At 37.4% G+C, this 16545-nt stretch overlaps 1 protein-coding gene across 15 annotated transcripts in view; it reads right to left on the bottom strand.

Annotated features, from left to right (window-relative positions):
- SULF1 (sulfatase 1) overlaps positions 1–16545 on the bottom strand; it is a 124762-nt gene continuing 108217 nt past the window's right edge. For 14 of the 15 annotated variants that reach the window (XM_019289181.3, XM_020584064.2, XM_020584061.2 and 11 more), the window contains 8 exons: positions 13126–13372; positions 11348–11444; positions 11168–11262; positions 10692–10757; positions 10023–10195; positions 8863–9005; positions 8634–8757; positions 1–2419 (listed from right to left, as the gene is read on the bottom strand). In XM_019289181.3, the coding sequence (XP_019144726.2) occupies positions 1596–2419; positions 8634–8757; positions 8863–9005; positions 10023–10195; positions 10692–10757; positions 11168–11262; positions 11348–11444; positions 13126–13372 (1769 nt within the window). In that variant the 3' untranslated portion in view covers positions 1–1595. Of the gene's footprint in view, positions 2420–7705; positions 7740–8633; positions 8758–8862; positions 9006–10022; positions 10196–10691; positions 10758–11167; positions 11263–11347; positions 11445–13125; positions 13373–16545 lie in introns of all 15 variants that reach the window. The other variant, XM_019289182.3, reaches the window with a different exon arrangement.

Genomic DNA, 16545 nt, shown 5'->3' with positions numbered 1-16545 from the left:
TTCTCTGAAGCAGGTAAAGTAAAACACTTTTTATTTCAAGAAATATTGCTTCTAGACTTTCCCGAAGCCAGAATTGTACTATAAAAGTATCACAGAAATATTATACAAGATTTAAAAACACAGTTTGTATCCTAGTAACTTAAAACCTATGTACAAATAGCATCATTCAGGACCATAAATACGTTTTTCTATCAATCTGCCCATGACACATACATCAGATAAAGAACTAGTAATTTTAACATATTTACAGAGTCCATCAAAAGACTGCTTCTTAAAATTATTAAAATCCTACTAAAAGAATCTGCTTTTTAAAAAGTTTCCACTTAAAATACAATGTAATGAATGTAAGTTTAACCTGCAGTGCTTGCAATAGCCAAAAAATATTCACTACACAAAATAACATGTAACAGGTAGGAAACACACCCATGAGTTGGACACTGTGGAATTACATCTGTTTGAGGTAATTCTCTTTAGTTGCTGTTGTCATAATTATTTAGAAATTTATAAAAAAAACAAGGGACAATGTTAAGTTTTGAGTAACAGATTTTCTGAGTCATTTTCATATTATAGTTTATACAATTTAATGTTCGGTAAAGTTCAAGAAAAAATTTAGAATACAACAACAAAAATTATTACTAAACTACTATTGTTTACTCTCATGTGCCTTTTGTGTCTAAAATAATGGAAATCTAACATGATTTTATCATTCCCTTTAATGCCTATTCAAAACAAAAAAGGAATTCAAGACTCAAAACTATAATAATGCTTTCAAGATACTGTTGAGAATAATAAAAATCAGGCGGGGTGACAAAAATATTTATGTGTTGATGTAAACCTTTCTACCAGTATCAGAAAAAAAAAAAAGGTCAAAAAAATTAATGGAATTTTAATTCTGCAATATCAACATATAGGGAAACAATCCAATTTAAACAAATCCTTCTACAGTTAACAATCATTAGCCATACCTTTCTGAGAGTAGATTTAATAAAGCAACAAAAACATGCAATATTTTTGCTAAAATAATATTTGAAGAATCTTTTTCCACAATCCATGGTGTTTACCTCTTTCAGGTCAGTCTGTTTATTGGTTTCACAATTTCACAAGACAACAAGCAAACTAAGAAACTGTAAGGTATTAGATGCATAAATGGTATGGCATACAGATTTTAAAAGTGCATTTTACTTGAAAGCGTGGCATTAAGAATTGCCAGTGGTTAAAATAATTGATGAAGAAGACATTATGCAGGGATATTGGGTGAACTGAAACACTCATTCATGGTGGGATCATTTGGAAATAGCGAAAGTAACTTGAGTGTCCTCTTCAAAGAAATAGCTTTTAGCTTTCAGATAGGGTGCTACTGCATTTGAAAGTTAACACTGTTTCTTTTAATGGAAAACTGGAAATCTTGCTTCCCAGTGTGGAGAATTACAGTGAGAGCAGTGCGTGTGAATAAAAAAAATGCACAAATACTGAACTGGGCTCAATTTAGCTGCAAAACATATCTACAATAAACGTGGAATGTCAGTTGTCATGATTACCTTTGTTAGTTTGCTAATAAGAAAAGGAAGAACTTACTTAATGGTTTACAACTTGATCTAATCCAAGGACAGTGGAGCTGAGGCACTGCCCTCTGCATTTAGGATTTGTGAACTTTCTCCTGCAAGACTCTGTTTGGTTTTTTTTAAGAAAGTTCCTGCTTCCTGGGTACTGACAGGTGAATCCCTAATGGATATGTTCACAGTCTGATGAACAAAGGGTTCATCAGACCTCATGGGAAGATACATTTGATCTTCAAATATATCTTCCACAGTGTCACTGTCCTGATGAGTGTCTTTTTGAGGAATGCTGATGGGCTGTAGCATGAAGCTATGCCGGGACTCCAACTCTATCAAGCCATTTCCACTGAAATCCATATCCAAACGGTCCGATTCTTTATCCTCCATCCATTTTTCAGCTGGATGACTATTTCTCCAGTGTGCATCATTCAAACTACTTTTCTCAGGAATATCATTGTTTAATTCAAGTTTCCTCTCCTGACTTAAATTCACCGTGCTCAAAGCAAGGGCTGCAAAGTCTGTTGGCACAATAAGCTGCAACTCTTCTGCAGTCAGGCCGCTGGACTCCTCGGCAGAAGTCATTTCCACCAGGGTGAACAGCGTGGATGATTCGTCCCCATCCCCGTTGCTTCGAGCAGTGTTATTCTTGTCTGTTTTATTTTGCTGGTAGTAACTGTTCAGCAGTGCAAACATTCTATCTACATCCTTCAAGTAATTAGTCCAGTCAGCCAGACTAAGTCTAAAGTTGTGTCTGTATTCATATACACTTTCATTCACACTGTACAAGTCTTCCAGTCCTTGCCAGTCAATGTCGCCAGTGAAATTGGGCAGCTTAGCCTTCCCATCCATCCCATAACTGTCCTCTGTTGAAAGAAAGAATAAAGCCTAGTGGTGAACACTATTAAAGGTGCAAGCAAATCTTCCACGTGTGTCTCTACTTCAATTGGCTTGAAAGCACCACTGCTCATAAAGTAGGTAGCTCAAAGTGTAAGATGCTCCACCTCTTCTGTCATCAAATGAATGGTTCTGGCCTAGGATATGCTCACAGCTCCAAGAACCCCCCCTGTCTCCTGCTACATCCTTGGGCTGAGTAAAAAAAGAACAGAATCTGGTCTAATGGGGCTTTGTGATGGCATTCAGAGATAAGTCCTTCCTCTGATATTTCCAGGTAGGAAAAGTGTTTCAATACACAAATAATCCATTTGCCTCTTGAGCACTCGAGCAAAATATGCAATAACCAAACAATGGTTAAATATAAAAGATGGGACCAATCTGAAAGCCACTGGTCACCTGAACTTCAATACTCACATGAATTTTGATTCTGGGTAGCTTAAAAAATATGATCTACAAACTAACCAGACACATTTGATTTAGTAAATGATAGCCAAAGGGGGTTTTAATCTATTTTGTTAATGTTCATTTTAGTTCACATGGAGAAATTAAGGGAAATAAAAACTGTCAAAAATTGGTGCAAATTAATTTATAGGACTGCACCACTTTGTGAAATAGTGTTAAAATATACACAGAGAACCTTCTTAAGGTTTTGTTTTTTAAAAAAAAGCTCTCAAAAGTATCTTAACAGCCTTTTCAAATAGTAAGTAAATAAAGGGCATAGATATGAGTCTATAAGTAACAACGGAGCTGCACTTTTTATTGATCACAGCCAGAAAATGTGAAGACACAAAAGAATCCCATTTCAAAAATATTTAAAAGTTTTGCTACAGTAACTATAGTGACTCAGATTATCAACTGTGGTGTGAAGCCATTTTATACTGAAAAGTCACACATTATATTATTTAATTCACTGGGCAGACTGGATTCACTGATAAGATTTTATCAACAAGGTGGTCTACAAGGAAAGACAAATCAGGCAATGAAAATGTCTGTCAGGGAAAGTGACAATTTTGTCCTTATAAATGATATTGCATGCAATCTTTAGTAATTAATTCATTGGTAATGATTTATTCTCTTCCTGAAAATTGTATAGGCAGGTAGGCTAGTAGCAATTACTTTAGAACTTCAAATGGCTATAGTCCAACTGTGTGAACTGAGCTCAAATCTTCATCTATATTGAGCCCTGCATCCTACAGATGCTTCTTGGCATCTCCATTAATTTGTGTTCCAAGTTGCCCTTTCTCGTTACTTAAGTGGAACAGAAGATACAACTTGTCTCTATCACAGATTACATTCTTTGCTTCTTACTAGCTTGGGTTTTCACAGTAAAAGAATTTCTCCAATATTTAGTCCATCACATGGAAAGTCAGAAAAATACCATTATGGTCAGAAAAAACCCTTGAGATTTTTTTACAATGTGGGGCCTTACTCTGTTCCCACCAAAAGGAGACCACTTTCCTTATTTGAAAACACCTGAATCTTTGCTCTTAACTGGAAATATTTCACAACATAAAATCTACGTATTTTATTTTTTTAATATGAAATTCTAGAAATATTTTTTTTTGCAAACATTAGACAATCTTCCTGTTCCACAAAGAAATGCAAGCTTTTTGGATTTGTTTGAACAATTATGACAGAGCATCTTCTTTCTTTCCTGAAGTAGACAAGAGAAATGAAATCATAGCATGGCCACATGAGCGCCATCTTCATAAGTCAAATTATGGATAATTTGTTTCCTGAAACAAAAGATAATTAAATACCACAGAGGTTTCAAGAAAGAAGATTTACTATTCCAGTGCTTAGAGGCATAAGGGGCCCTAGAAAACATCACGGCAGGGGGCTGCTTTGTCAAGGAATTTAGTCATTAAACCCTCTAAGATATTAACCACAACACAAGTGCAAAAATATATAAATTTTTCTGGTTTACTTCTGTTGGTAGGGGTTTTTTTCTTTTTTCTTTTTCTTTGCCACGTCAGAGCCTGTATAGGAAAACAAACTGTTGTAGGGACAGTCAAGTGGGTTGGTATATTATGGCAGGGAACTGAAAAAGAAGTGATGCTGTTTGACTGGTAACAGGTTTGGGGATACACCAGGGGAGTGGGGGGAAAAGCAGCAGCCAGAAAGGTGCTTTTGGGCTCAGAAGAGCCTCTGCTGCCCATCCCCAGCAGTGGGACAGAGGCTTGAGCTGCGGTGGCAGGTTGAGAAGTGGGAAAGTCTGGGGACCAGTGAAGAGGAACAGGGTTTCTGAGGAGCCTCAGCAGCAGGGCAATGGGGCTGTACTGCACAGGAGTAAGATCAGCAAGGAGTTTGCTGTATTCCTACAAAACAGCTGAAAGTCTGAGTCAGAGCTACATGGTGCTTCACTCTGGATCTATTTTTTTCCCTCTAAACGTGGCACTGTTTCTGCAATCTCAGAGAAGTTTCACAGCTGGGAAAGCACTGGGAATTGTTCCATGATCTTTGTGTAAAGCAGAGAAAAATAGCTTGTTTGAAGACAGAGATAACTTGTATTCATACATGTTAAACAAATAGGGAAGCAAAGTCTTAAAGTCCTAGAGCTATTTTGGTTGACTGAGCAAGTTACCTCACGGTTTAATTCCACAACTTGCAGTAAGCGTGGAAAGTTTCCCACTGAAATCAAAGCATACAGAGGGAAGGAGAGAGGAAAGAAGAGATTTTTTCCCCTGTAAGAAATTTCGTTACAAATAGGTACGAAACGGGAAAGTGCAGATGAGTTACATTTGAGAAACAGCACGGCAGTGGGTTCCTTGATCAACATTTTGGAATTTCTCAGCTATGATATGGATCCAAAAGAGAAAAAATTGTTGCTATCTGTTCAAAACAAAACTTACTAATTTTTTTGCTGTTTGATTTTTCATTTTTAGATCAAGCTTTAGTTAAGCTTTACTCTCCATTTATCCTACCCTGGCATCCTCTATGATCTGCTCTGTGCCTGTGTTGTCTCAAAACTAAGAAGAGATTTGAATACGTCTCCTTTGAGACTAAAGATAGGTGGGTACAATCATATTCTTGGTGGCTTTGAAAAATTTCAGACAAGCAGGAGAGGAGAGAGGAATGTGAAGTTGACACATCGTGTTATCAACCACATCTGCAGAGCCACACTTTGTCCATCAAAGGACAGAGGTGACACCAGCTCTTCCCTGCTGAAGCTCTCTCTCCCTCTGTGTAAAGCAAACTGCATTGTACTGGCTATTTCCACATGGGCCTGTTGTCCCAGTGTTTTACTGCAACACAGGCTGTGCTTTACTAACTCAGGGCATTTTGAACTGGAAACAGGTCAGAGTGCAGAATCTACATGATCTGAAGGAAGCCTAAGGGGCAGTTCAGATGACTTTCCGTTGTTATTCCATTTGTTTCTCTGCAGGGAGCAAGAAAAGGATCCTCTAGTAGATTGTTTTAATGATTCCTGATAAATGCGGTTTGTTAATTTAATTTTTTGATTTGTTTCTGTTTTGTTGGTTTTTTTTTTTTTTTTTTTTGGTTGGTTGGTTTGGTTTGTTTGTTTGTTTGGTTTTTTTTGTTTAAGAAAAGAAAAACACCCTCCACCAAGATGGGGCTTGAACCAAAATGTTGAACCCAGGCATCTGTGTAAATAGAATAACTGGGTGTCTGGAATGTCATAGCACAGAGCAATATTGCTTGTGTTGTATCACACCTGCTATTTATCACAGTAGTAAAATGTTTATCGTATGTTCTTTGGTACCAGAAGTTAAAATGTTTTTGTTACTAAACAGTGTAGGAAGATATAATTTAAGGATTAATCCTGTGTCCTCTACTATTTTAGGCAATCCTACAATTCAAAAATGGCATTTCTGTTAGATCTGTAGTTAAAATGAGAAATGCTTACTTACAAGGATGCCTTCCAATGAAAGAGTTAAAATTACAGGGATTACTTTCTATCATTGTAGTAACCAGTTCCCACCAGGCTGTAATGAGCAATGCAAACAGTGGGATATAAACCAAACGTAAGTTTATCATTTTCCTATATCCCAAAACAACTCAGTTGAAAAAATACAAAATTGGCTGCAAAACAAAATTTTGCTGCTTAAATTGGAGATCTGTACATTGAAATACATTAGTTTAATTGTTCTCTGACTGCTGGAAGCTAATGACAAGGTTCCTTTCAGAAGACCCTGTGAAAAACATTTTATGTAGACTTGTATACCCCTTGGACTCCCTTGTTTACTTTTCAAGTAAGCAATGTGTATCAGGAGCTGCTCCTCTACAGTGCATAGAGATGAAAATGTATAAAAATGATAAACTGTGAAAAGGAGCCCAGTCTAAATATGACACTCCACAGATGTTAATCTGTTTTTCACCCTGAGGACAAGTACGGCTCAATGAGCAGCGAGCGCAGTACTGTTAAGACCTGCAGTTTTTTTCAGTATCTTCAGGGTTTTATGTTATGTTTGACTGGTTTCTCCACCAGGAGACACAGGGCTCTGCATGATAAACATGTAGGTACAATAAGTATATTTTTAAAAAGAAAAATATACTTTCGAAGAGCTGTCTGTCATGTATTCCTCAGGTTCAAGCCTTTTACATATACTTTTTTAGATATAAAAACCCTCACCTGTTGCCTTTCCTCAGTTCAAATAATACAACCTTTTTAGGAAATTTCATTTCATGCTTGTCTGATCTGGTCTCAGCCCAAAGGAGCCTCATTTTTCTGCCACACTTATATTGAACAGTCTCCTGCTGGCTTCTGAGCACAGGCTGCTCATATTGCGCACTGCTTTTGCTTAAAGCGGTATCTGCCAACATTTCCTAAAGCCAGTGAGAAGATTTTGCTTTGCTTCCATAGGTTTGATTAGGTTCTTTGTACCCCAGAAAGGCTTGTAAACATATTTGGTTTACATGTGAAAAACAGCTGTGAAGACTTACTAAATAAAACCAGAAAAACACCTCCAACCCATCCAAAATCAACAGGATAACATAAGAGCAACCCAAAAGAGGTGGTTCTTTCAGGGTAATTTTCCTTGGGCAAACATCTAAGAAGTACAGGCATGAAATATGAGCTGTATGAAGTCTTGCTATGACAATGAGCTACGTTAAATGCAGAATGGTAGATCTAAAAAACAATGGCCAAGTTCAATGTAGAGTAGTTAGAAAGTGCATGCATCAAAAGCTATGCTGTGTGCAACATGGCAGGATACAGACATTAGTTGAAATGGACTGGAGTCATGCAATTATTTGGAAAGAAGCTGCTGAGGAGAATAAAAAAGTGTGGATACCTGTGTGGATCATAGCTTCCTCCATCTTTATTTCCTGATATAGGAAAATACAAGAGTAACTTTTGTTAGTGTTTAGAACTTGTAAAACCATTCAAAATGTAGTTTTCCATGCACAGCATCTAATTCCTAAAAAGAAATGTACTGTGTTAAATAAAGACAGAGCTGCAGTCCAACAAAGACTTCCTGGAAGTTTTACATAAAAGAACTGAAAACCCACAGGTTTTCAAAAATAATAAAACCCCCAAACAATTAGATATTGTAAAAAGGAGAAACATTTGTAGATGTAGAAAGAGATACAAAGATGCAACACCACAAATTATGCAGAACAGAGTATTCCTGTGAAAAAAAATAAATCACAATGTTCAATCAACCAAAGTTAAGTGCAACGAATTCCAGAGACAAGAAGTAAAAAAACCAGCTTTTCTTTTACCCAGAGACTCTTGTAAAGAAATATTGCTTTCTTCAAAAATGAAGAAGACTACTGCTGATTAGAAGTTTGAAGTCTCAGTTTTGGTAGGGAACCTGTAGTTGTTCATATAGGCAGACAGCATTTGAAATAAACACTGGATTTAACACCTCACCCAATACTGGGAGGCAAAAGCTGATGAAATAAAGCCTGCAATGGAGAAAAGAGTTATAGCTGTGAAGATTTGCATGTGGCCCTTATAGCTCCAATAACGATTTCCCTTCTGCAGCATTTCTGTCAAATGATGGTTTTTGTCATCAACATCAAGACGGCAAGAGTAACCTGTGCAAACTTGCAAAGAAGTTTCCTGGTCATGTGGATGTGCAGGATGGTGTATATGGATAATTCTAAATTTTTCAGAGCAACACTTAGGAGAGTGACACTTCATGGATACAATTTGAGCTAAAGTAGATTTAAAAAGAATTAATAAAATGGAAATAAACATTTCTATTTCTCTTGTACCTGTTTCAAGTCCCTTCGGCCTCGGATTGCACTGCTTGTAACCTTGACAACTTCGCAGTTCCATCAGCTGGATGTGGAGTTGATTCAAAATGCCTCTTTCCACTGTGTGAACTGTATTGGTCAGCTGAGAAAGAGAGGAATGAAGGGAAATGATACTTGTTAACAAAAATTAAAAAAAACCCTAGAGGAGCCTGGTGAATGACATTTTGTAACGGGAAAAGGGGTTTACCTGATAGGGATCAGTATTCATGTCAAAATATTCCAAGAAGCCAGTTGCAAACTCACAAAAGAGAAAATTGTGGGTGTCATTAACAGTTCTCAAACACCAGTAAGTGTTGTTATTGGAGCTTGTGCAAGCACAGAAAGAGCCCACTGTAATTAAAGAAACAAGTTATTAGTTTTCAGTGAAAAATAATATGCTTGTTTCTTCTACTAGTACCTTTAATCGCAATAATAAAATACTAGCCTTGCCTTAGATTTTTATTAAGATTTATTTAGATTTGGTTACTGTGACAAGTTGTGAACAATATCAATGTTTTGAACAGACTTCATAAAAATAGTAACTGTAGTATAATACATTAGCTCTTCTTTAAGTTTTGGACTGTGTCAAAAGGACGTTTTTTACCCCATGACTCTTGCTGGAGCATTACCAGAATGCACAGCAATATGAGAATTTTTTTCATAACTTTTTGTTACTCCACAGTTAACAAGTAATTAGCCAATATAATTGTTGTCTTTAAAACAAAAACCATGCATGTGACTACTTTAGAAATATTTTAAAATGTAGAATACATATTAGCAGAAATCCCAGTGCAATCAGAACAGATTACCATTAGGAGACCATTTCTTTCTCCAAATGAAAAGTTGTTCTTAGCAAATTTTCAGCTTCAAGTCAAATATATTGTAACTTAATTTTCACCTGATCTTGAAGTTTTTGAAAATAAAGTTTTCAATCACTTTTCTTTCTCCACCATCAAAAATGAGAAAAGTATTGTTTGTTAATGCCGAATACTGAGAAATGTTGAAGTATGTCTCAACAGAATAGTAATCTGTATACCATGAAGTTTAAAGAGATTTAAAATATGCTTTACCTCTAATATTTTGTTCATATACACAAGTGCTATGCAGTTGTGATTTTGAAACTATTTTAGCATAAAAAAATGGAGTAATAGGAAGAATTCATAAGGGACAGTATCTGCATTTTGGTCACGATAAGTTGTTTATTACATACTTTGAAATAAAAACTTTAAAATTAAAGTAGACCTTTTATGTGCTGAAGTTTTTGACAGCATTAAAGGTCAGAATAATTCTTTGATTGCATGAAGTGGAAAACAAGTAATACAGCAGAGGATAGCCTGGATCACATCTGCATTTTGCCATAAGACTTACAGTTCCAGAATGGTGCTGTTTGCCAGTGGTTGTTGTCATGGGTAAAGCACGTCAGCCCAGGCAGGCTGCACTCATCTCCCTTCTTCTGGCGCCTTTTCCCCTTCCGCTCCTTCTTCCGTCTCCGGTTCTCTTTGAACAGCTGCAGTTTGCCATCCACCTCCTGTGCTGCTTCTCTGTTCAGAGAGGAAGTTGGGTATGTCTGACTAAGAACTTCGTTCTACCTGCTAAGAGCTAGCAGTTTTTACATCTTTCTGGATTTTATAAAGGCAGAAGGATGAGAAAGTGACCTTCTAGCTCAGCTTCCCCAGCTGTTAAGATAAGGTGTTCTCTTCAGCGAGCATGAGAAAAGATGCACTGCTGCATTTAGGTTTCACTGGATCTTTAAAAAATAATATTGATCTGGTTTTGATAATACTATTTTCATCCTTTTTCTATCAACAGGTTGAAGAAATATTGTCCATAAACTTTCACAAATTGGTCCAAAACTACTGAAGGTTTCTTGTGATAGCTTACCAAGTGTGACCTGTTCTTCCCCTCAGCTCGTCCCTTCTTCTCTCCACAAATAACCCAACAAAACCCAAACCAAAAACCTCCCCAAATCCCCAAAACTGTATTTCTCTAGTCACCAAAAAGCTAACTGTGAGAATGAGAGGTTAATAACAATCTTACTTGAAGGGATGAAGATGGCTCTTGAGTTTCTCTTGGGCCCTTACCCCTTTCTCTTTGTTGTAATAGCTACAGGGAAAATTTTAGGAATTATTAAGTCATGAAACTATTTTCAACACAAAACCAAAACAGAAATATACTATCGTTGGCATTTTCTTAAGGAACTATACAGAATGACTCACAATTTTCACTTCATTTACCAAAGTTATATCTGTGTGTTCCTATGCTAGGTTATAGCAGAACTACAACTGGATTCAAACATGTTAGTAGAATGCAAACATTTTTAATCTTAAAATGTTAAAATTTATCTTCTTGTGGTTCACAGTAGCTTCTACCCATATATAATTAAAATAGGGGCCTACAATGGTTATAAATATCAATAAAGCTTTGTTCTTTTATTTTCCATCTCAAAACCCCTGGAAAATGCATAAGCCTTAGAAATCAGTGTAGCATTCAGTATTTAGTGCCATCTCTCATACCTCTGTTTACTACAATCACATTCATCTGGTTTTCTTCTTTTTAGGTGTCCTCTAACTTCCCTCAAATTCTTAATTTTATCTTGGAGAGCTTCGATCTGCAGAGAATATTTCTGACTTAGAATTATTCTTTGAAAAGCTATCAGTGTAAAGACTTCACTGAGATTTTAAAATACCTCTTACCTCCTTATCAATGTAAGCCTTGTGGTCCTTCCAGGCTCTGGCAGATTGGTACAGCTCCCTCTCACAGTGAATAGTGTCATTTGGAAGAATGAAACATCTGTAGATGTGAGTTTAAGAAATAGGAAAAAGAAGGTCAGTCATTTCCCAGTTGCCCACCCATTTTTTCTCTTTCTTCCAACATTCCTAATCAATTATTTTTTATATTCTGCTAGTAAATAAAAAAAATCTACAAGTTCTTCCTGTGTTGACTTAATAATAACAATTGCTTTGATCTGGTTTCTCTGGAAAAAAACTTCATCATCCATGACAGATGGTCTGTGCCTGCTAAGCAAAAAATGAAATACATTCTTAATCAATCAGAAATGAAATTGAAACTGAAGTAAAAATCTGTTAAGAATTTAAAGCCTCCTGTTAATCAAATGTGTCATTGTTTATTTAACCACCAGCTGCTGAGAAATCTATTCTTCTTGCCACATGAGTGTAGCCCATCTTCCCAGCAGGCAAAACACTCAAGAGGAGAACATACAGCCAGAGGGCTGAAGATCAATATAATCAGTAAAGACCAACAAGAACCAAAGTTAGAGGAAGGAGTTCAAACAGGTGGTTAAACAAAAAGTCTACAGAGAACTTGAGTTAAAAGACATTGTAAGGACAAAATCATTCACAACAGTGTTTGAAAAAACAGCTCTACCAAAAGGAAAAAAAAGCACAAGAAAGACCGAGGCAGCGGACTGAGATAGAAAATCCAGCAGAGTGCAGGCTGGGCTTTCAAAGTCATCATATTGACAAGCAGAAATGCCTTAGTTGGAAATACCTATTTATAGATAGAACTATTTTAGGGCCCTGCTTCATCAGAACCCTTCTTTTAATTTTTGAGAAGAATAACAGAAAAAAAGATGTAGATGTTTATCTCTCCCCATGTAATCCTATGCTGGTTTTTTGTTCACTCAAAGAATTCTGAAAGCAATACTGTTCTGTAAAGGTCAAAACAGTTTATGGAGAAATAATAACCTTTTTTCTGGAAAATTATTTACAGCTTTATTAATTCCATGGTTGGAAATTATCAATGTAAGAAAGGATAATTTTTACTGTTCTAAACTAACTTTTGTGTTTCCCTAAAAAAATGTGAAAAGAAGAAAAGAGAGAAAATCTTTTTATGTTTTAAATATAATAAAAGAGATTAAACAAAGATTTCTGTTGCCTGCGTCTTCCTGGCTTTTCAAACCAATCATATTAACATTTTTAAACTAAAAATTAATTTGAGATGTTTGCACCTTTTCATTCTGTTTTAGTGTATCTTGAATAAACAGGTCTAATGTATCTTAGCTAATGTTAATGGCTGCAAACAACTAAGGATTAAGAAACATGATATAACTGACCTAATCTTCCTCGTGTGGAGTGGAACTTCAGTCATCTCAGATTTAGGCCTCTATACTAAACTGGTAGTCTAGACTTTATAATGAACAGCAGGAGCATCAGCTTAACAGGGTGATTAATCCATCATAACATACATATTTTGATATGAAGAATGAATTTCCCTCTGCAGATGCCTACTCCTCCTCAGAAATAAAACCTGAACTAGAGACCTCCATTTAAAATACACATACTACATATAAATGATTTCACTTCCTAAAAAATACAGCTCAGGTTTATCTGAAATCTGTGCTGGCAGTTTCAAGTTCCTAAATATGACATGGAGGGAGAAAGAGAAAAATCAGAAAATGAAGATTTTTTTCTAAGAAACAACAAAAAAAGCCGTATAGAGAAAGCAATCATACTTGTGTGTCACTCTGACAGAGCTGGGTTGACCTATAGCATCAGTGCCATCAGCGACCATTGTGTCACGAGCAGCACGAGCAGTTTCCTCTGCTTCTTCCTCATTTTCAGCATTGTGACGCTTGGTGATACTTCTGGTCTTTAACACCTGTAGCTCTTCTTCTTCTAGATTTATGTCATATATTTCACCTTCAAATTCCACAGACAAGGACCGGGTTTGGCGAGTGTGAACAAATCGAGGTTTGTATTCTGAAGCAGAAGAAACATTCACAGTTCAATATAATACATATATAGGTATATACATGACCTGTGCCATGAACAGAAAACATATTCCAAAGAGAAGAATGCAGTTCAGTAAAACCAGTTTATTTTTTCTGTGCCTTTAGAGAAACTTATTTAATGATGTTTTGATACATTGTGGCCCACACTTCCATGAGCAGCATGAAATTTCGATTGCTTCAAGGTTTGCATTTCATGTTAGTCTGACCTTATGCCACAGCTGGTATCTGTATCTTCACAGAGAAAACATTACTCAGAAATCAGATATCTAGAAAGAGACACTAAAAAAAATCAGAGACCACAGGATTAGAAACCACTTTAGAAAATTAAATCATTCAGTACTGTGAAACAAGGTCACCACCTGTAAATTGGCATGTGACATATTTGATGTATGCTTTAGAATAAAAAGTAATTTTAAAAGATTAACACCTTTTCCTTTTTAAGGGTAAGAATTTAAAGGGTAAGAGTCCATCAGATATCAGTATCTGTATGTATCTACATGTGTATATGTATATACTTTGACACGCATGTCACCTGTATTTATGTGTATGAGTCATAGACCATCAAAACGTTGCTGCATTGCAGAGCTACAGTAAGATTTATTATATCATTTTTACCCCTGACCTTAGTAGGATTACAGCTCTTTTGGTTACTGTGTATGTGAGTAAGACTAACTAAGGAAATTAACTCTTTCGAGGGGTCTTTAATTCTATGTACAAGAAAACCTGTGTTTGGGCTCAGTCTGAAAGATCTCACTCACACTTTTTACTTCTTTTGCTAAATGCACTTGACCCAAACCAAGCTGATAAAACCAACAGTCAATACCACACCAAAGCATGTCCTGTCTAGCAAAACCACACACAGAGAGCTCTAGACACACAAAATTAAGCTTGTAAATGTCAGTTGTAGGTCATTTCCATCTGTTGCATCTATGCTGAGCACACCCATGTCACCTAACACTAATTTATGCAATAGAAAACAGTAGCTGTAGGAAAGTACTGCCTTTGGCAGGCAATGTCAGTTCTAGTGAAGTTTTTATGTGTCTTTGAGAGACTCACATGGAACCTTTCCTGCAAGAATCTTTTAAAATATCATAAAGATATCATTGAACTTTTCATTCAAACCACCATGTCCTAAACCATTTCAGCAACTGCCTGCTGTCAGGTGGAAAAAGTCTCAATCAAGGCAATGAGGACATTTATTTTTATGAACAGAAAAACTAGTTTCAAAGCATCTTCCTGATCTGTAACCATACTACTCCTTAATAAAATTATGTAGAAAGATTCATAGGGTCAGATGGGACAATTTCTTGCATTTAACAGCCTCTGATTATACTACTTAATAAACAAGTGACTGAAAGGGTGGAATGTATAAGCATCTCATGCATGTGTCATCTGAAGACAGGCCTGAACTAGTAATTCCCTTAAAAATATGTCATCATTATGAATCTTTCCCTGCTCCACTCAGAGGAGTGTTAAGGCTGATTTGGAGGAGGCAGAGAAGGGAAGAGATATAAAAGTGTTGTCAAGATTTAAAGCATAAAAAAGCAACTTTTCTGATGCCTCCTTCAGATGTTTTCCATCCTTTCCCTATTTCCTCTCCCCAAGTAACTTGCTCCAGTTGCAATCCCCTTTCAGCCCTTGCTGGTGCACTCCTTGGCAGCACTTCTTTCCAAGGTACACAGAAGTTATCTCCCTATGAAAATATCACTTGAGGGAACTATTCCCCAGTTTGAGAATCACCCTGGCAGTCTGTGGCATGTACACTTTTCAGCAGAGGTCTACCTGTACACACTGTGAGGCTCCTTAGACCACACTAAATAAATGGAAGAAATTAGATCAAGATAGTATTTAGGCTGAACAATGAGACAACTTAAGACAGACAATATTGTGGTTGAATGCACAAAGAATACCAGGGATTCTTGTTCACATCCAGAGTGGGGAGGCTTTAAATCAGGAAATATTTCGAATGATACTGACATTATTTTCTTATTTGCTAGACATGTGTGTAGCACCTTCTAACTTTTCTGTTTCTCATATGACTTTACTATCATCTTATTTTAAAGACCCATCTTTATTTTATTCTCCAGTCTAGTACTCTAGTTAAAGAGCAGGAGAATACAGCCTACTCTTCAACAAATTCTAAAATCCTGCTCTGCTTCTATCGCTACAGCTACAGAAATTCACTTGCATTGCTGGGCAGAGAAAAGAAAAATCGTGCTCCATTTAAAATAACAGGCTTCTTTTGTAGAAATCATTAGCAGAAACAAACCCAAGTGCTACAGTTCCCAAACCCTCTTGTACTACGCCTTCAGCACACGCTCCGCTAGAGGACACTGTGATCTCACGCGTGTCCCTGCGGGGATCCCGCTCCGGACGCGCAGGGAAGGGAGAAGGGAAGCGAGAGCCGAGCAGTATTTCAGCCCGAGAGCAGCCCCGCAGTGCCTCGGGGGGCAAATGTGTGCAGGGCATTACCAAACAGCGAGAATTCAGCCTTAACCAGGCAACAAAACACTTGCGCCGGCCGCCTGGGCAAGCAGAGCCCCGGCCCGCGGCGGAGGCCACCGGGCTGCCATGTCTGAGCTGCGCGGGAGGTGGCACCAGAGCATCACCGCCGCCCGCAGCCCAAAGGCTGTTCCCCCCCGTGATCCAAAGGATAAATATTGCTGCTATTGATGCGATTAGAATCACAGAACGGTTTGCGTTGGAAAGGTCCTAAAAGAAAATCCAGTTCCAACTCCCTGCCGTGAGAGGGACACCTGCCACTACACCAGGTTGCTCAAAGCTCCACCTGCCTAACCTGGCCTTGAACACGTCCAGGGATGGGGCATCCACAATTCCTCCGGACAACCTGTTCCAGGGCCTCAACATCCACACAATACTGAATTTCTTCCTAATATCTAACCCAAACCTGCTCTGTCCCAGTTTAAAGCAATTTCCCCTTGTCCTGTCTCTACACGCCCTTGTAAAAAGTCCCTCTCCATCTTTCGGCCCACTTTAGGTACTCATTACAGAGGCAATTACGTAGAACCTGACTACCAATTACGGACATCTTCATTAGACATGAAGGTGAAAGCAAGAGCACTCTGGTAGGAAAATGCTCTGCTAGCCATTTTCCCCTGCTCTCTGCCTCAGAGTCCAAGA

The sequence above is a fragment of the Corvus cornix genome, chromosome 2, assembly GCF_000738735.6.
Source record: "Corvus cornix cornix isolate S_Up_H32 chromosome 2, ASM73873v5, whole genome shotgun sequence".
In the NCBI taxonomy this organism is placed as follows: Eukaryota; Metazoa; Chordata; class Aves; order Passeriformes; family Corvidae; genus Corvus; species Corvus cornix.
The sequence above is the reverse complement of the archived record's forward strand: the minus strand, read 5'-3'. Positions and strand labels throughout refer to the sequence as shown.